The sequence below is a fragment of the Sus scrofa genome, chromosome 1, assembly GCF_054392235.1.
Source record: "Sus scrofa isolate SSC_HxYL_T2T_F1_AM1 chromosome 1, Sscrofa_HxYL_maternal_Yorkshire_Landrace_v2.0, whole genome shotgun sequence".
NCBI classification, from domain to species: Eukaryota; Metazoa; Chordata; class Mammalia; order Artiodactyla; family Suidae; genus Sus; species Sus scrofa.
Window position 1 is genome coordinate 20833535 of NC_139383.1, and position 21463 is coordinate 20854997.

Consider the following 21463-nt stretch of genomic DNA (forward strand, 5'->3'; position numbering starts at 1 on the left):
ATTTTAAAAGGATGGAGAGGGAGGAAAATGACTGATGTGGGGTCCATCCAAACCAGCGCAGAGACATATCCATTCAGTATCCCAGACAGACCTCATGCTCTCTTATGGTATGGACCCAAGCCCAAATAAATAGGCATCTACTACTTTATCTACCTCTATTTCAACTGCGAATAAAGTAACGGTACAAAAGAAAGGACCCCATCTTAGTCATATTTGTAGCCACATACCATTACAATCCACCTGGAATCTAGTAAATACATGTTAAATGAATAAAAGCATTAAAAATAGATCTACATATGTGAGAAGTCAGGTGCAATATCACTAAGTTATTTTAATGCCTTCATTTTCAGAGTATAATTATTGGCATTTTATTGCCAATTCTAATTATTTAATGTAGTATGTAATGTATAAATACCGTAGGCCAAAAAGATTCCACATAAAATAAAAATTATTCTTTGAGAACATCTGCTTCCATCCACGACAGATGAAAAAAAAAATTGTCAATACCAGTAAGCATAAGTAAAATGTGCCATATTTGGGTATATTTAAAAGTAAAACAATGACACGATCCCATTTCTTTGACAACAAAATCCATAAATAGGAGAAAGATGTCATGGTAATTCTTAACACACACCTTATTCCACGTTGCATTTACAGTTCTTAAGCTTTCTGAAATTTTTTCTCTTTCATGTAAATTCAGACTTTTATCTGAAAGCACTTCCAATTCAGTTCTATTCAGCCATTTGAGTTTTTCAGCTTGTACATCCATCTCCTGGGTTAAGTCCTAAAGGAGTCGGAAGAGAGGTATGGTCAAAAGGCTGTCATACTGGGGAAAGATCAAGAACTGCATTAGAAATCTCTTTGGGAAATATTCCTATAAATGTGGACCTTTCTTCCCTGTTTTTTTTTTTTTTTTTTTTGGCCATACCCATAGCATGCAGAAGTTCCCAGGCCAGGGATCTAACTCGTGCCACAGCAGTGACAATGCTGGATCCTTAACCCTCACCAGGGAACTCCATGGACCTTTAATTTCTTAAGTGGAAAATAAATTATAAACAGCCTGAACTTATATTCTGAGGAATAAATATACTTTGACCTGTGTGGGCAAAATAAACTTTGAATTAAAAATGAAAACAGAAAACAGAAGCCTGAACTTAGGTTAACAAACTATAACTAATCTGCGAATGAACCCCCCCTTCAGGGTGCAGTTGGGTGTACAGGCGCTCCTTCCCCCAACCCTGCCTCTTAACAGGGTCATATTATATCCTATTTACTTTGACAATTTAACATTCTGTTCTTAAATAATAAAAATGATGTCTCATCTAATGAAAGGCAAACAATGCCCAGAAACAACAGGAGCATGTTATGCATGCATCTCTACATTATCTTCACCTACCCTAATGCACTGTCCCACCCCTTGGGACTGCCCCAAACTGTTTACACAAGGCATATTCCAGGGAAACTATTGACATTTTTGGATAAATCAGGAACAAGTTTGCAAGATATTTGTCACATTTTGAAAAGGAAACTTGATAACTGTTTGCCACGTATTTTTTCATCAATATTAAAAGTTTCTTCCCCAAGATACCTCAGTCATATTCCTTTAGATAAACTCCCTTATCAGATTAGTGAGCATCCTTTTCGGCATACTCTGAGGCACATACACGTGTTCACACTCACACACAATTTTTTTTGTTTGTTTAAGAAAAACATGAGCACATTATGCTTATTGTTCTGCAACAAATATTTAAATTCTTGATTCAAAAAATACAAAATCTGTGGATATAAAAGCGTATGGATATTTGGGTATATTAACATATCTATACATCCGTATGTCTATATGTTGTATACCTATAAACAATTCCTTTTTTTTTTTTTTCCGTCTTTTTAGAGCCACACCCATGGCATGTGAAAGATCCTACACTAGGGGTCAAATAGGAGCTGGGCTACACCACAGCCACAGCAATGCCTATATCCGAGCTGCATCTGTGACCTGCACCACAGTTCACAGCAACGCCAAATCCTTAACCCATTGAGCAAGGCCAGGGATTAAACCCTCGTCCTCACGGATACCAGTTGGGTTCATTTTTGCTGAGCCACAATGAGAACTCCCAACAATTCTTGTTGGTTGCAGATCAACAGAGAAAATGTGATTAATACAACTGTGACGCTAAGTCCATACATGGTAAGCTGCGATGCGTCACTCTCAAGTCACTTTGAGTTATCTTGTAAGACTCAATTATTAGACAGTAATCAGTAATTATCTTCTAAATTCAAAAGAAAAAAACTCTACTTCACAGCTATTGTATTCTAAAATGATGATGTCTGTTTAAAATGTTCTATAACCTCTGGCCCAACACTGAGACCACATGACATCACTTTCATGTCAGTAAAGCCTTACCTCTGCAAGAACAAAATGATAGATGCTATTTAAAATTTAAAAAAAGATATTCCTCTTTAAAGATCATGAATTTACCACAAAGCACAATGTTTCTTCCCCTTTCCTTCTTCAGTCATGTAGTATCTTATTTTTAGTGTAAATGTTCATGCATCAAGAAGCATTGGCAAATACAAAGACAAATAAGCCACTTACTGTTAATTCTTGCAGATTTTCTTCCAGCTCAGGGGTTGATCTCCTTTGCACAGCATTCTCAGCCTTTGTTAACCAACAGATAATCTCATCTAGTCTTTTTCTATATTCCATCATCTGCTTACTCTCTCCTTTTAACCTAAGAACATATAGTATTGAAAAATATTGAGAAAAATTATCTAATTAACTAGAACGTTATTTATTTGCACTGGCTACCATGACTAAATAGACCCTGCAAAAACTTTTCTAATAATTATTTTAATATATATTCTAAATAAGTTTTAACAGTAATGTATACATTTTGCAATACCAAAGACTATTTGAGAATATAAAGAATAAGATTTCTTCCCTCCTTAAATTAAAAAACATTGAAACAAAAGAATGTAATATGCTCTCATCATGAAAACCTGTATAGGAATTTAATACAAAGGACTTTTTTTAAGCTAGATACCATTGTACAACATAATGGAGGTTTTAAAAATAAAACATGAAAAATGTCTTTATCTAAATTAACAAGGAAAAAACACATAATTCCCTTCTGAGTACTCCATAGAGAAAGAAAGGTATCATTATATGACATCTCATTCACATGAGGTGGCCACTATTACTCTACTTTATTCACAAGAAAGGAAAAATAAGAACAAGGCAAGATACAAAAAAGTGAGAAAATTTTACAAATATTAGGAAAGATAAGGAAAAAGAAATTTGATTAGTTCATTTAAGTGTTAGTTGAATATAGCAACAAGTTACCAAAAAAAAAAAAATCTAGAAAAAGCAAAGCCAAAGTTCTAAAGGATATAAGGAAACAAGTGTTCATATGAATATAAAAAAAGGAACTGCCTTAATTACATCTTTTTAATGTTACAAGAATAACACTTATAAGTGTATAAACCATCTGTCAGAAGATGAGAATATGATTAGAACTCAAATGACAAACAAGATTATGTGTTTTTAAGAAAGAGTTTGAAAGCTATTTAGAGCTTCGTGGTGGTATCATTTTTATAGCTGCTGCTATTAGCTACTGGTTTAAAAATAGAAGGCAGTTTTTTAATGAATTACATTATGTCATCCCTAACAAGAATTTGCATTTTTTTATGATTATGACTCTTTTTAATTACAAAAATGTCTAGCATAATGATGCAATGTATACAGAATAAAATGCTAAATAAATCTTATATATTTAAAAGAGAGTACCTGAAGGAGAGTATTTTAATGTTTAAAAAAACTGGAGTTCCCTCTGTGGCTCAGTGGGTTAAGGACCCAATGTTGTCTCCATGAGGATGTGGGTTTGATCTCTGGCCTCGCTCAGTGGATTAAGGATCCAGCACTTCCACAAGCTGGGGCTTAGAATGCAGATGCAGCTTGGATCCAGTGTTGCCATGGCTATGGCGTAAGCCCCACCTGCAGCTCCAATTTGACCCCTGGCCCAGGAATGTCCATATGCCACAGGTGCAGCCATTAAAAAAAAAAAAAAAAAAAAAAAAAAAACTAATGAAAATCACTACAAAAATCACAAGTGTTCATTCTTAAGTATCCATTAGGAAAACACTGCTTCAAGATTAAAAAAATAGGAGTTCCCATCATGGCTCAGCAGAAATGCATCTGACTAGCATCCATGAGGATGAAGGTTCGATCCCTGGCCTCACTCAGTGGGTTAAGGATCTGGTGTTGCCATGAGCTGTGGTATAGGTCGCAGATGCAGCTCAGATCCCACACTGCTGTGGCTGTGCATAGGCCAGCTCTCATTTGACCCCTCGCCCGGGAACCTTCATATGTCATGGATGTGGACCTAAAAAGACCAAAAAAAAAAAAAAAAAAAAAAAAAAAAAAGATTAAAAAAAGTAATAATAATAGTGCTAATTGTTTAGACTACCAACACCAAGACAGGTAATTTACCCTCTGTATCAGAATGTATTTATATAACAACTTTGGAAACAACTAAAATACTATTTTGGACCTTGTGTTCCAAAAAAAAAAAAGTTGTAACTTAAATTTACAATGTCTCATAATCATGACTAATTTAGTACTTTGAAAATATATCTATGAAGAAAACTAACATTATCAAGTAAATTTCAATGTCATACTTGAGTCACACAAAATTTTCATCTGCAAGCTAACTAAATATAATCTACACTTTAAATGTTACCACAAAGTAAAAACAAGTTATAAATTCATGCTCAAACAGTAGCTAACAATTGCTCATTAAGGAATCACACCGTAAGTTGCTGAACTGTGCAAATATTTAATGACAGGCACTCAATACAAAAATAAATTGAGCTGTGTGCTATTTCTCAATGACTGGTAACAGTACACATAATAAGCCCATAAAATTGCTAAGTGAGTTCAATTTAAGATAAGTTACAATCTCAAGTAACATGAACTTATGAAAGCAAATATTGTTTTTCATTAAAACATGGTGCTGCAGAAGAGATTTATTATTCTTTTCCAAAAAATATGAGTAAACTATGTATTTGCTTCACCTCTTAGTTCCAGAAGCAATAATTACCACATTCCACAGAGATCCATTTGAAAATCTTTAGGGGACTTGCTGAAGCTATTGCTAGTACCCTGCCAGCAGGTACATCTTTTTTCTTAAAAAAGACCCGGGAAATAGGTCATTTTTAAGCTAGAAGGGCTCTCCCTGCCCACTCATTAGCATGGCACATAAAATCCTATGGGACCTCAGCTTCCAATTCTGCCCCTGTTGCCCTGAAACCTCCTCACCATCTAACCTTCACAGATTTCTTTTTTTTTTTTTTTTTAATATATTCAACATACCAAGGGCTTTATTTATTTATTTATTTTTTTGTCTTTTGTCTTTTTTGTTGTTGTTGTTGTTGGTATTTCTTGGGCCGCTCCCACGGCATATGGAGGTTCCCAGGCTAGGGGTCCAATCGGAGCTGTAGCCAGGGACCGAACCCGCAACCTCATGGTTCCTAGTCGGATTCGCTAACCACTGCGCCACGACGGGAACTCCCATCTTCACAGATTTCTTACCTGGCCATACTATTTCATCCCTTCCACCTTGCCTGTTCTGTGCCTTTTCCTTACAAGGCTGTCCCAAAGTGGCGTGTATAGTAAATTGCATAAATCTAGCTTCAAGATCCCTCTCTGGCAATGCCTAAATCCCACAGCCCTTCACCCCTACCTCTACGACAACACTCTATCTTCTATGTGTCCTTTAGTCGCAGCAAATGGTTTTTTTCCTTTAAGCATTTTCTTCATCTCTCAAGTTCCTAAGTCATATTTGTACTCCCTGTGCTAAAACGCAAGGCTTAATAAACATGGATAGAATCATTTAGTCAATCATTGGCAAAATTCAGCAATACTATGCTGGGAGAGTAAGTTTACAAGTTGACTTACTATTATGGAACTAGATATTCTGAGTGTTTATTTTCCACGAATAGCCAGGGCACATGGTTCTTACAAATACTGCCTCATTTAATCCTCATGACAATCCTGAGAAGATATCCCTATTCGTCTTTACAGAGGAGGAAACATGGCCAGTAAGCTCTGAGATCTTCCCAAGCTTTAGAGGCACCGTGTAAGTGTGTAAGTGGGCACCATCACTAACTTTCTATGAGGCTCTGGACAAGTTACTAAACCTCTCCTCAGTAAGCCTCAGTTTCCAAAGCAGTGCAATGGGTTGAAACAGCCCCCTCAGAGGGTGGGTTATGAGGATTAAAGGAGTCCCTGTGGGTAAGGTCCCAAACACTGTTTCTGGCCACATGGCAACCTCTCAGCCGAGACACATAAACTCTGATTTGCCTCTTATCAAAACACACAAAATAACAGATGATGTTATTTTATGAGAAGCAGCCATTTGCCAAATATTCAAAGTTCAGTATTTTCTGTTGTACAACAATACTGAACTTGATAAAATATTAGATTGGCCTTTAACATAACAATAGCTTATCACTAAAATAACACACCATCTACCTAATTAAAACTAGCAGAAAAAAGTTATCTGAGTCGTTTTAACTCCAAACTATCAACATCCCAAAAAAGGTCAGTAACGAGATGAAATGTATTAAGCAAAGTAGGAATTATCCATTAAATCCTGATTATCTCAAAACGTAACTTCAAATAATCTTAAAGTAATATATAAAATAATGTGTAATTGATTATATTCACTCGTAATATAAATGTGTTTGCAACCAGAAGACACCCTAATAAAATGGGGGGCATTGTAACACAATCTGACATAAAAACAATAATGCACTATATTTATTAGGTCACACAGATGAGGAAATGAACTATGCACACAGCACTGACGGATAAAGATATAGGCCCCAAGAACTACCCAATGAGAGGCATTACTTATGAAGACCCCCAAGGCCCAGGTGGGCGACGAGGGAGGGAGACGCGTGACCCCCAAATCCAGATCTTGAGACAGGAGTTCAGAGAGTTCCTTCACCTAGTTCAAGTCCTGCCACTTAGTCGCCATATCATAATAAACAGAAAGAAGAGGAATAAAGGTGGTTTGGGCATGTAAGGTATCTGAGAAGAAAAGTAAGACTACAGATAGCCTAAAAACCCAGAATGAGACAAGGTTTTATTTTTTTATTATTATTTTTTTAATTTTTTTTTTTTTTTTTTTTGTCTTTTTGCTTTTGTCTAGGGCCGCACCCGTGACACATGGAGGTTGCCAGGCTAGGGGTCCATTTGGAGCTGTAGCCGCTGGCCTACAGCAGGGCCACAGCAACGCCAGATCTGAGCCTCGGCTGAAACCTACACCACAGCTCACGACAATGCCAGATCCTTAACCCACTGAGCAAGGCCAGGGATCGAACCTGAAACCTCATGGTTCCTAGTCAGATTCGTAAACCACTGTGCCACGACGGGAACTCCGAGACAGGGTTTTAAAAACATAGAACATGGCCAGTGGGGGTCTTAATGTCAACCAAACACCTACTGGAATACCGGAAGATGAAAGAACTTGGAGGCTCTGCCCAAACACCCACCCCACCTCCACCCGGTGCCCTCGAGTTACCCCGGCTAAGTCACCTTGGCCGCCGATCCTTCACTTGTGCAGTGATCGCACCCCAGCGTTGATTTAAACCTGCCAGCTTGTCCTTCAGGAAGCTTCCATCAGTGGGGGAGAGCTTCTGTACAATCCCGTCCCCAGTTCTGTTTAGCGCCGCAAAACTAGGCTGGTGGCTGCTGATCCCCTCTTCCAGTTCCTGTGACAGAGACAAAGTCAAGAGGACCCCCTACCTCAAACTCTTCTGCAGCTATGAGTCCACCCAGGTACCCTAGTGCGGCATCGATTTAAGTGTTGGGGAAACAAAGCCCTGGAAGGATGTTATGTGTACATGAAAAAGGCATTTTTAACACTTTAATGACATTTCAATGAACACATTAAAATGTGTTACAGTGGCAAAATTCAGTGAAAGAGGACAGGTTAATAACATAAATAACAGTTGTTTACATGGAGGGATAAGCATCAATCATGTTTGATTAAAGAGAACTGTCTATCTTCTAAACTCGAACTTGAAAGCGCCTCTTTAAAACACTTTTAAAAACCCTATTCCCCCATATGTCATGATGTCCTATCACATAGAAGTAAACTTCGATGGGCATTTTATTGAGACATTGCTTCAGTGGTCTGTAAGTTTTTAAGCAACGGATTAAGAAAGGATATCTTAAAACCAAATTTAAGCACTTTTCTGTAACTCTAAAAATAAGAAAAATGCATTAACATATTTATGAGAAAAAATAAAACATTCTCTAACTCCTCATAAAGTTTCTACATAAAATATATTTTAAAAACTCAAAAAAAGAGAAAATATTTTTAACAACGGTAAGCTGAAATTTTGCTTGCTTTCAACCATTATTTTTAAAGACCTATGATTATCAGCAGAACTGATTTAGCTATTGTGTTATATTTTCCCAAGACTGAATTAGACTTACATGAGCAGCTGCCTTGATATAACTCAGGAATAATTTACTTTCATGATAATGATCAATGATACAAAGAAAAATAAGGTACCTACATGCCTAGAAAACAGAGGTAAGGTATGCAGATATCTTTCCGTCCTTGACAGAGTCTTGGGTACAAAATTTTACAAGTGCTATTCTTAATATAAAATTTAAAAAATGAAATTGTTTTTCACATTTGCCACTAAAGAGTATTTTTTATTTAGATTTCTTTAAAATCTTAATTAAAAATTCAAATATCCATTTTTTTCTTAAACTGTTAAAACTAGAAACTAGAACTGAAACAAAAATTACAGATTGATTATATATTCCTGAAAATTCACATATTCAGCCTCTCCTTGAGAAATCTGTCTTAAATGGTACCTACTAAATAAATGTGCCACCTTTTTAGCACCTCCCCATCCTCTGACAGAAAGTACTCACCTGCTGATGTACCCTAGCTTTCTCTAAGTCCAGGCCACCATCTGGAGCGAAAGTGTCAGCCAGTAATTCTTCGGCTTCCGTTATCCACTGTGTGAGGTCATTAAGATCACAATGGAACTGTCTCCATTCTTCCACAGCCCTATCGAAATAACTAGAGGACAACAAACAAAAATAAAATAGGTTTCCAAACTTTCCGGGATGTCTAGAAGCCATTTTCTAAAAAGGAAATCCAAATACTTAAACTGAAAGCCTCAAAATGAGTGAATTCACAGCTCACTGCTCTACAGACCAGTTTTCGTAGTGGCTTCCAGTTAATGATTCCTCTTAGAGAAACACACACCATACCAAGAGGAAAGCAATCTGCACACACCACCCCTCTCCTCACACGCATGCACAAACACACACACACACACACACACACACTATAAGCAGCTTTTCAACTGAAAAGACAGCCTTCTCTGGCTTGGAAAAATCAAGATAGATTAGCTGCAGGCATGTTAAACTACGCAACTATAAACACTTAACTTTTCCAATACCATGAAATATAAAATATGATTAATTACTCTATTCTCTTAGGAAAAAAAAATAAGGTGCTCTACTTCCAAAACACTTAGTGCCCAGCTAGAACAAAACCCCCAAGTCCAAAACACTTCAAAATTTCCTTACAGTCCCTCATTTCTGTGTTATGGAGGGAATTGTATACTCCAACATTCATATGTTGACTATTTTTAAAGACAGGGCATTCAGGGGGCTAATTATGGTTCAAAGAGGTCATATGGGTCACTAATCCCATAGGACTATTGTCCTAATAAGAGGAAGAGACATCCAGAGACATCGTCCTGTATGTTTCTCTTTCCGTTTCTCGGTCTTTCTCAGTCTCTTCCTGTCTCTCTGTCTCTCTTTCTCCATCTCTCTCTCTCTCTTTGTGCAAGAGCACAGAGGAAAGGCCATGTAAGGACACAGCAAAAAAGGTGGCCATCGGAAAGCCAGTAAGAGATGCCTCACCAGAAACTAACTCTGCAGATACCTTGATTTTGGACTTCCAGCCTTCAGAAGTGTAAGAACTTGTTGTTTAAGTCACCTTGTGTGTGGTATCTTATTACGGCTACCTTAGTAGACTAACATACTCTATGCAATGACTAATCCCACGTGTCTCATTTATCTGAACGCAGCACAGTATGGGAGTGCCTGCAAAGCTCAGGTCAGGCAATGAGACAAAGCCACTGAGACCTCCATTCACACCTAACTCCTTTAGAAATGAGATAAAGTCAAACTCCAGTGCTCATCATATTCGAAACACATAAATATAAGCATAAAAAAGAGAAGTTTTTTTGGATTGAAATCCTAAAGAATTTCCCTCTGCCTTTTGTTTAGATTAGTGGCACTAGGAGACAGAAGAGACTTCTGAAATATTAATACTACCAAATGTTTGTATTATAAAAAGGTAGTATCATTTTTTTAAAATAATGGCCCCTGACACCACTAACTCCTAAATAATGTTTATGTTTCCTTCTTCCATGCAAATCATTTTGAATATTCAGTTAATATTTGTTGAGTGCCCACAGGGAAACAACATTCTTTGGACTTAATCACAGTAAGAGTACTTCAAACAAAACCCTATGAGAGGATATTAAGGCAATCTTCATTATCATTTGTAAAAACGCACAACAATTAAGTAGCAAACACAAATTCCAACTTTTGAGATGGTACAGTGATGAGATAGAAAATGTTGCTAGAAAGGCTACTCCAAAGATCTAAAGACTTTGAGAATATAAATGTTAAACTTAGGAAAGATCATTATCATCATAAGAGACCATAATTTCAAATAAGTCTAGTCAGCATAGCTATGGATTTTGTGAAGAGAGAGAGGGAGATAAGGAGAGAGATCCATGTTCAGATAGGATTCAAAAAGCCATCAGCCCGTCTCTAACCAGCCAGCTTGTATGGGAGGCAGCAGGGAATTGTGAAGGGCTACGGACTTTCAGAGAGCCCAAAGGACTCAAGGTCTAAGTCTTACCCCATTCTTGGTTTGGATTTGAACGAGAAACATGTAAGTTTGCTATGTCTAGTATTCCAACTTGCTATCTTCCCTCCCAAACGCACACTGCCAAGTGTGTTTCCTATCTCTGACAATGGTCCTCTCCCCTACCTCAGTGGTCAAGCCAAAGCTCGGGGGCCTCACTTCTCACCCCTTCCTCTTCTTTATTCCAATATCCCATCAGTCACTACATTTTATGGATTCAACTATTTAATTCTCAAATTTCCCTCCCTGTCTCCATTTCCATAGCCACTTTCCTAATCAACGTGGGTTTCCGAGCTCTCAGTCTTGTTCTCTACCAATCCATTCCCCAACCAGCAAGCTCATTCCCTTGGCAATGGCTCCCTATTGTTCTCAGGGTAAACTACAAATGAATCAATATGACACACAGGGTCCTTCTGATACAGTCTCTTTAGACCTTTCTGGTTTCACCTCTCTTTTATGCGTTCCAGCTCTACGGGACTATTTCCATTTCCCCAAAAGCACTGCCCTTTCTCTTATCTGTGACCGAATACAATGTTGCATTCCCTCTATTCCTTCACCTGGCTAACTTCACAGTCTCTAAGAAGCCACCCTCCATCCCTCAGGTCCCTTAACATGGCCTCCCGTATTATCCTCACTAGAGCACTACACACTGATTAATAAGGGCCTATCTACTTTTTTTCCACTATATCTTTGGACCCTGAGAAAGAGACAGTATCTATTTACTATATATGCCTTATAATCCTTGTAACAACTGCTTACATGTTGGCTGCATATGTCTTGCATTACTTGCATTCAATACATATTTATCCAGTGGATCAGGCATTGATATAAACATATAGGGAAATATAGGCAGGTGGATAGGCGAAATTTTTTATGATGAAATTGAGTTTCAAACATTTTCTAAATGATGGGAAAACAATGATTAAATTAAGGAAAACTATTCCTGTTAAAAGATGGAATGCTGAGTAAGAATCAGAAGGCTGGGAAGGTAAAGAAAGCAAAAGAAATTTTAATCAAGTTTATGCGACATGAGTGAAGAAATTTTTTCTTGAGCAACATGTACAAGGCATTAGAAATTAGGTCAACTGGAGAACACTATTTTTAAAAAGAACAACAACAACAAAAAAGGATAAATATCTGAGAAGACATTCTTAGGAAAGAAGATACACAAAGATCCAAGGATCCAAGATGAGAAGGAAAAAATAACTGGCTTAAAGAAAGGGAATAAGTCTTTCAGGTAAAAGGGAGACCCACTGTTTGTCAAAGATGGTTCTAAAATTACTGACTTGGGAGAGTTCCCGTCGGCATGCAGCAGAAACAAATCCCCCTAGCATCCATGAGAATAAGGGTTCAATCCCTGGCCTAACTCAGTGGGTTAAGGATCCGGTGTTGCCCGTGAGCTGTGGTGTAAGTCACAGACACTGCTCAGTATCTGGCGTTGCTGTGGCTGTGGCGTAGACCAGTAGCTGTAACTCCAATTGGACCCCTAGCCTGGGAACCTCCATATGTCATGAGTTCAGCCCTAAAAATAAAAATTAAAATTAAATAAAATTACTAACTTGGAAAAATATGAAAGCTAACGCTGTGAAGCACTGCAAAGGAGACATAAGGGAATTCTCAAAGGAAGATGACGTGTTTGTTTTCATGGTATTTATCTTACTTTTACCACAGGCCAACAATGCTTGAAAAATTTTGTGGGCAAAACAGCACTAATATCTAATGTAGACAAATGGACTTGGTAGTCACCCAGGTGTGATTAGGACCAATAACCGGGACCATGAAAGCACCAGATATTTGCTATAGCCTTGATGTTTTATAAAAAGAACAGAATAGAAAGGAGTTCTCATGTATTGCTTGTAAAAGTGGATATATAGGAATGGGGGAAAAAAATAAACATTTTAGGATAGGTTCCCATGGCTGAGAGAAAAAAACCAAAGCAAAAATTAGGAATAAGAAGAACATAATTAATGCATCCAAGTGCTGGGCTAAACAAGAGAGACAACCTTCTAGTAAATGAAATCTAGTAAACATAGCAAAGAAAATAATAAAATAGAAATGCGATAGAGAAGACTTTTCTAACATAAGAGAATATAGATCTGTGCTCAAAAAATGTTTTCAAATAGTATGGAATAAACAGTTTTCTAAAAGGTAAGACTTTTATAATCAAGAAAAGAGCATGAATGTCTATGATCAACATTACTAAATCACAGTGTTCTTGAAGTTCTTTTTTTTTTTTTTTTTTTTTGTCTTTTTGCTATTTCTTTGGGCCGCTCCCGCGGCATATGGAGGTTCCCAGGCTAGGGGTCTAATCGGAGCTGTAGCCACTGGCCTACGCCAGAGCCACAGCAACGCAGTATCCGAGCCGCGTCTGCAACCTACACCACAGCTCACGGCAACGCCGGATCGTTAACCCACTGAGCAAGGGCAGGGACCGAACCCGCAACCTCATGGTTCCTAGTCGGATTCGTTAACCCCTGCGCCACGATGGGAACTCCGTTCTTGAAGTTCTGAAACATTAGCCAGATGCATATATGCAAACAGGATAATTGAAAAAAAAAAGAAGAAAATTATCATTATATACAAATGGTGTGTCAGTATACTAAGAAAGGCCAAGAAAATCAATTTTGTAGCCAAACACAGGCACAAACACACACGGTGCAGAAGATGCCAAAGAAAGCTACCATACACCAACTCTACAATAACAAACAACAAGAAAAGCACAAAACTACCAAGCAATAGTCTTGAGGAGAAAGACGTAGACAAATCTTGAAAATGTGACTGAGGGCACAGAAAAGGACCCAAAGGAGTAAGAAGACCACATTTTAAATTAATCATTTTTTCACAAACTTATTCAACTGACTAAAATTTTACTGGAAGAAAAATGTAGAAAAAGAACATGAATTGTAATGTTAGAATAATTAGAAACAAATACTGTACTGGATGAAAATTTTATAATGCTTTAAAAATGAAAATGTGGAGTTCCCTTCATGGTTCAGTGGTTAACGAACCTGACTATGATCTATGAGGATGTGGGTTCGATCCCTGGCTTCACTCAGTGGGTTAAGGATTTGGTGTTGCCATGAGCTGTGGTATAGGTCGTAGATGTGGCATTGCTGTGGCTGTGGGGTAGGCTGGTGGCTACAGCTCTGATTCGACCCCTAGCCTGGGAACTTCCACATGGGGTGGGTGCAGCCCTAAAATAACAAAAAGTAAAAATGAAAATGTTATGGTATTAAACTAAAACTGATGGTGTGATAAGGCAGAATCAGCAAAATTAAACAAATTGAAGTCGAAATGCTTTTAAATTCATGATAAAGTATCACCAGAATAAGGTAGAGTTAAATTATTTGGCAGGAAATACAGAAAAAAAATGGGTTTTCATTTAAGAAAAATAAAGCAAAACAGAACAAATTGGTATCTCTTAATTCAGGATGCACAAAAAAATATTAGCTGGGAAGTGTTTAAAAAGTGGGGGTGCACAGACCCTATTCTTGCTACTCTTTACTGAACTTGGACCCTTAAAAAATGCATTCAAAATAAAATTCAGATGGTTTAGTTATTAAATAAAAATTTTAAATTAAACAAGATTGTTAAGATATATATAAATATTTAATTAATCTCACAATGAAAAGGTAATTTAAACACATATAAGCAAAATGAAATCAGAAAGGAAAAGACTTCTAAGACATATAAAATTAAAACTACTATAGGTCAAAAAACACCATTAAGAAAATTAAACAGCACATGAAAGCCATGAATATAATAATCAAGCAATGAACAAAAAACATGAATGGTTAATATCCTTCATGTAGAAAAAAGCTTTTGCAAATCAATTAGTAAACGGTAACACTGTGATAATTAACAGAAGAAATAACACCAGTGCCAATAAACACATGTAAAAATATTGAAATTTCACTGATAATCAAAGAAACTAAAATCATATTGAGGTACAATCCATCACTACACAATTGGCAAAGATCTAAAAAAAAAGAAAAATCTGTCCACGTTAATAAGGGTTCAGTGTGAAGGACACCTTCACATATACTGTTGTAAGAGATATTCCAACCAATTCCATGATGCAATCTAGAGCCTTAAAATGTTATTAATTTTTTTTTTGGAATTCCCTGGTGATTCAGTGGGTTAATGAGCTGGCATTGTCACTGCTGTGGTGTGGGTTTGAACTCTAGCCCAGGAACTTCCACATTCCACAGGCACAGCCACAAAATAAAAATTGAAAAAAAAAAACCAAAAACTTTTTTTTTTTTTTTTGGTCTTTTTTAGGGCCTCTCCATGGCATATGGAGGTTCCCAGGCTAGGGGTTGAATTAGAGCTACAGCTGCCGACCTACACCACAGCCACAACAACACAGAATGCGAGCTGAGTCTGGGACCTGCACCACAGTTCACAGCAACACTGTATCCTCAGCCCACTGAGTGAGGCCAGGGATCAAACCCGTGTCCTCATGGATACTAGTCGGGTTCATTAACCACTGAGCCACAACAGGAACTCCAAAAAAAAACCTTTTAAATATTATTTTTTAACAAATTAGTCTTCATCTAATAATGAAGTCTAATTAAAGGCAGAAGTATGCATAAAGATGTATATAAGATGATAATTTCTAAATGTACAGAGATGACTTTAGAAATCAATAGAAAGAAATATACCAAAAAGCCATTAAAAGTTACCTTTGCAAGGATTGTATAATTGTGAGAAATATGTAAGCTAACACAAAAAAAGAAGTTGAAGAGCATGATGCCTATTTGTGCGTACCTCTCTCAAGTTTTCTGGTATATTTTTCCATGTTAACTTTACTCTAACATGGTACTTTACATCAGACTATTGGACACCTTACTTACTTTTCCATTCATACTCAGCTACCAGCAAATATCTTACCAGTTTTCTGCTTTTACCCCATTAAAAACTAGAAAGGAGGATGCTCAAAAACATCCTATTAAACAGAAAAGCTTATTTTTTTTTAAACAGGATTTAGGTAATATATGGATTCTGATTATCTCAAGCTGTCTCTGTTCTTCATTCACATTCATCAACAACTATGTGCAGAAAGTGAACATTACTGAAAATTCTTTTCAAGAGTTTTAAAAGAAAATGGACACTATTCAGATATTAAAAATTAAAGGTGGCTCCTTTTCTCCATTGTATAGTCTTGCCTCCTTTGTTAATAAATTAATTGTCTGTATGTGTGTGGGCTTGTTTCAGGGTTATTTCATACTATTGACCTAAGTGTCGTTCCCTGCCAGTACCATACTGTATTGATTACTATAGCTTTGTAGTATAGTTTGAAGTCAGGGGCCATGACACCTCCGGCTTTGTTCTTCTTTCACAAGATTGCTTTGGCTAATCAGGGTCTTTTTTTGGTACCAAACAAATGTTAGGATTCTTTGTTCTAGTTCTGTGAAAAATACCATGAGTGTTTTGATAGGGACTGCATTGAATCTGTGGATTGCTATGGGGAGCATGGACATTTTAACAACACTGATTCTTCCAATTCATGAGCACAGTATATTTTCCATTTATTTATATTGCTGTCAGTTTCTTTCATCAATGCGATATAGTTTCCAGACTATAGGTCTTTCACCTCCTTGCTCAGATTTATTCTTAGGTATTTTATTCTTTTTGAGGAAACTATAAATAGTTTAAGATTTTTTTCTTAAAGTTCTCCTTCTGGTAGTTTGTTATTATTGACAGAAATACAACAGATTTCCATATATTAATTTCATATCTTACAACTTTACTGAATTCATTTATCAGCAGAGACTCTAGAATTTTCTATATACAGCATCAGGCTTTTAAACAAACTGGTTTCAAGAAAACTGGATGGCTACATGTAAAGAAATGAAACACTCATTTTCTCACATCATATACAAAAATAAAACTCAAAATGGATTAAAGATGTAAATGTAAGACCTGAAGCCATAAAATTCCTAGAAAAAAAAATATAAGCAGTATGCTTTTTGACAGTGGTCTTAGCAGTATTTTTTGGATATGTCTCCTCAGGCAAGGGCAACAAAAACAAAAATATATAAACGGGACTACATCAAACCAAAAAACTTTTGCACTGCATAGGAAACCATTAACAACATGAAAGGGCAATATACTAACTGGGAGAGGATATCTGCAAATGGTATGTCTGATGAGGGCATATAGGGCCCTTATGTCTAATATCAAAAAAACTAAACAATCCAAAACGGGCAGAGGACATGAATAGACATTTCTCCAAAGAATATATATGAAAAGCCAATAGGAACATGCAAAGATGCTCAAAATCAGTAGTCACTAGGGAAATACAAGTTAAAAATCACAATGAGATATCACGTCACACCTGTCAGAATGACGATCATCAAAAAGACAAGAGATGATGACAAGTGCTGGTGTGGGGAAAAAAGGGAACTCTTGTGTACTGTTAGTGAGAGTGTAAACTGGTACAACCATTATGGAGAACAGTTGGAGGATCCTCAAAAACTTAAAAACAGAACTACCCTATGTTTCAGCAATCCCACTTCTGAGAATATATCTAAAGGAAATGAAGACACTAACTTAAAAAGGTATCTGCATCTTCATGTTCATAGCATCTTTATTTACAATAGCCAAGATATGAAAGCAACTTAAATGTTCATCGACAGATAAATGGAGATATGTGTGTGTATGAATATTACTATATTACTTAGCCACAACAAGAATGAAACATTGTCATTTGCAACAACGTGGATAGATCAAGAGGATATATGATAAGTGAAAGAGGTCAGACAGGAAAAGACAAATTTTCACTTATGTGTAGAATCTAAAAAAGCAAAAGAAACAAATCTAACAAAATAGAAAAAGACTCACAAATACAGAGAACAAAATAGTGATTGCCGGGGGCGGGGTAGGCAACTTAAGTGGAAAAGGTTAAGGAATACAAACTACCAGTATAAAATAAATGTCACAGGGATGGAATGTACAGCACAAGGAATATAGTCAATAATAATATAACTACTTTGTATGGTGCATAATGAATCACTATCTTGTACACCTGAAATGAATATTGCAAGTCAACTGCACGACAATAAAAATAAATACAAATGCTTCCTTTGTGAAGATGTTAATATAGTATGTTGCAAATGATCATCTATAGGTGTTCTGACTCCTCTTAAGGAGCCACATCACAATTTATTAAACAGGACCTATTACAAGGATGTGAAACATTCCTTGTTAATCTTAATACACATATGAACTTATAGGCCTTTGAAAATATTACATATTAATTGAATTTACACATACCCTTTACGATCATTGTACATTCTATTGATTCTATCCCATTTTGAATTCAGCTGAGTAAGTGTATCCCGGATCTGAATAGCTTCAGGTCCAGAAGCTTCGAGGATAACATCTGGTTGTTTCTCATGAATGACTGCAATCTGCTCTCCAAGTCTGTCCAGTTGGTCTTTGATATTCTACGAATACATGGTCATACATGAACAAAATCCAGCAAAGAAATAAAAGAATGGAATCGCAGGAGACCAAAAATTTATATAGAGTAACAGTTACTTAAAAATAATGAGACATCATAATTGTTCCTCATCAAAACTGGAAAACTTAAAAAAAAAATAACACCCCGTTTTGGCCAAAGTGTGAGGAATATCCCAATGGAGGGAAAAAAGTCCTCACAAATGTTCAAAGTGGCACTTGTTAAGGACATAGAAAAAGCTTCCTTAATATTCTATAAAGGTAATGAAGTGCTTGAAGTTAGAATTATTTATATTTTCAAATATCTAATAAAGCTAATTCAAAGGACAGAAATGAACTAACAAACCTATCAACTCTACCAGCAATTTTATTGGGACTTGATACCTAGATGCAATCAAATTATATGAAAGAGTCTTAATGATATTAAAGAGTTTTGTGAATTAAATGAAAACTTTCAGATCTGTGACTAACTTACAATCAACATGTCATTCCATACCCAACCACTAGCCAATCTTAAGTTGTTCTAGGTGGCAAGATAAATAAATTTTACATTAACTGACAATCAAGTTTATAGGAAAGCAATATGGCTTGTGCATGTGTTTGATTTTTAAAAAATCTCTGATGTTGCAAAGAATTAATAACTGTGCAAGCTTAAAAATCCTACTCTTAAAAAAATAAAATTTTGGACATTATGGTTTCATTGGTGAATAAGGAAAAGTTTCTTTTTCACATATATTATTATTTCCTTGACACAAATTTAAAAATTTATAGATCATCTAAGTAGGTACAATGACAAATTCCTTGCTTCATTTTTCTATTAATTGCAGCTATTCAAATGCAGTGCCTGGGTATTTACCTTCAGAGAATCTTCCTGAAAAGAGAAGTCTTCATAGACAACAGAGCTTAGCTCTGGGGTATTAAGTGATAATTCAACATCATCCATGGAAAGTAAAACTTTGTTAATTTCAGCCAGATACTCTGTGGGGGGAGGTGATGATCTAATAATTCCAGAAGCAAGTTGACCTGTTCTTGGTTGAACAGGGATTGCCTGTAAAAACATTAATAATAATAACACGTCTTTTAAAATACCAACAATGAATAATAGCAAATTGGAAAAAGAAAAAAAGCATAACACTACAAAAGTAGAGAAATTCAATACTATGAACGAAAGTAACCAAAAAAACTTGTTTTGCAGTTCCCATTGAGGCGCGGTGGAAACGAATCCCACTAGGAACCATGAGGTTACGGGTTCGATCCCTGGCCTCGCTCAGTAGATAAAGGATCTGGCGTTGTCGTGAGCTGTGGTGTAGGTCGCAGACTCAGCTCAGATCCTGCGTTGTTGTGGCTGTGGCGTAGGCCAGCAGCTACAGCTCTAATTCAACCCCTGGCCTAGGAACTTCCATGTGCCGTGGGTGCGGTCCTAAAAAGAAAAACTTATTTTAATTTTTTAAAATTTGCCCTGCATAACTATAGAAAGCCTTACCAGTCTCTAAGTTTCATCTGTAGTCTGATGTTAAAAGGCTTAAATAAGCTCTTAGGCTTAAAATGTTTTTCTTTAAGACTTATGCCACCTAAACTGACTTAAACAGGAAAACATAACAACTACTTTCCTAAATTACTGGAGAAAACGAGAATATGCTGCAAATCATAAAGTTCTGTATGAAGTAAAAATTTTAATGGCATTATTATTTCACCAGGGTTTTTTTTTTTTTGTTTTTTTGTCTTTTTAGGGCCTTACTTGCAGCATATGGAAGTTCCCACGTTAGGGGTCAAAACAGAGCTTTAGCTGCCAGCCTACGCCACAGCCACAGCAACATGGATCTGAGTCGCATCTGCAACCTACACCACAGCTCATGGCAACAGCAGATCCTTAACCCACTGAGTGAGGCCAGGGATGAACCCACAATCTCATGGATGCCAGTCAGACTTGTTTCCGAGGTGCCACAATGAGAACTCCAATTTCACCAATTTTTTAAATTACACAATTAGATTAAATACTCCTAGGCCTCCTTGGTGAAAAAGTAAATAAGTGAAACATATAATTGTAACAATTAAAATAATATCCAGGCAGTTCAGTAAATAACCTTAACCTCTGAGGACAATATTACAAAAAACAGATGTCCTACGTAAGACAATAGGTCCTACCATGCTATGCTGGGTGGACGACTTATTTACCCTCATGTAGTATTTTCTGTATCCTCTAATCAAAGCTTTCTAAAAAGTGCTCTCTGAGAAGGTCCCCTAGTCCCTGAGGAGTTCAACTCCTTTACTCCTGGATGGCTACCACTTAACTGCTATCTACTGCTTGCAAATGGCTAACGTGCATCCACTCATGAGTTAAGGCAGTTTCCTCAACACTTTCACCATATTCCTACAAGGAACCTGTAAAAAATGATACTCCTCTGTAAACTCAAAGATGACAGTGAAAAAAACCTTAAGTACATGTTCATTGAATTTCAGTGATTCTGAACAAGATTACAACTCCTAAATGAAACCAATGCCCAAGACTAAAAACACTGAGTGAAAAATAGGGTGTTGAATCTAGAGATCTGCATTTATTTGTCTCCTCATATTTGATAAACTATGACTTTCACCAACTGAGGGGCAGTCCTGGACAGCCAAGTGAGAAGCAAGCCTGCTGATCTGCTGACGTTATCCATAAGCTCGTTTATACTTGACACTAATGCTGATTTTATTACCCTAATGCCACACATTTAAATTTTAGTCACATATTATTCCTAGGCATTTTACCTATATGTCTAAGAAGGCAAATTATACATTTTAAGCAAATATTTTAAAATGCTGAAATAATGTGTTAACCCAGGAACCAATTTCAATTAAAAACATGAGAAATACTTTTAATGAAAAATATAAAAATCATTTTCAGATTTTAATGTTAAATAACCCGATTTTTTGGCAGATCACAAAAGGAAGCTCAATTGTTCCTTTTCTTAACTTGAAGGAAAAAGAAAAAGACACTAACAAAGTACTTAGAGGTTAAGAAATCATGGTGAAGAAGTAAA

The 21463-nt window shown here is 36.5% G+C and overlaps 1 protein-coding gene across 16 annotated transcripts in view; it reads right to left on the minus strand.

Moving 5' to 3' along the window:
- Positions 1–21463, minus strand: part of UTRN (utrophin) — a 535632-nt gene that overhangs the window by 282321 nt on the left and 231848 nt on the right. For all 16 annotated transcript variants that reach the window (XM_085024297.1, XM_085024293.1, XM_085024287.1 and 13 more), the window contains 6 exons: positions 19297–19488; positions 18255–18427; positions 8954–9104; positions 7598–7773; positions 2594–2729; positions 635–784 (listed from right to left, as the gene is read on the minus strand). In XM_085024297.1, the coding sequence (XP_084880423.1) occupies positions 635–784; positions 2594–2729; positions 7598–7773; positions 8954–9104; positions 18255–18427; positions 19297–19488 (978 nt within the window). The remainder of the gene's footprint in view (positions 1–634; positions 785–2593; positions 2730–7597; positions 7774–8953; positions 9105–18254; positions 18428–19296; positions 19489–21463) is intronic.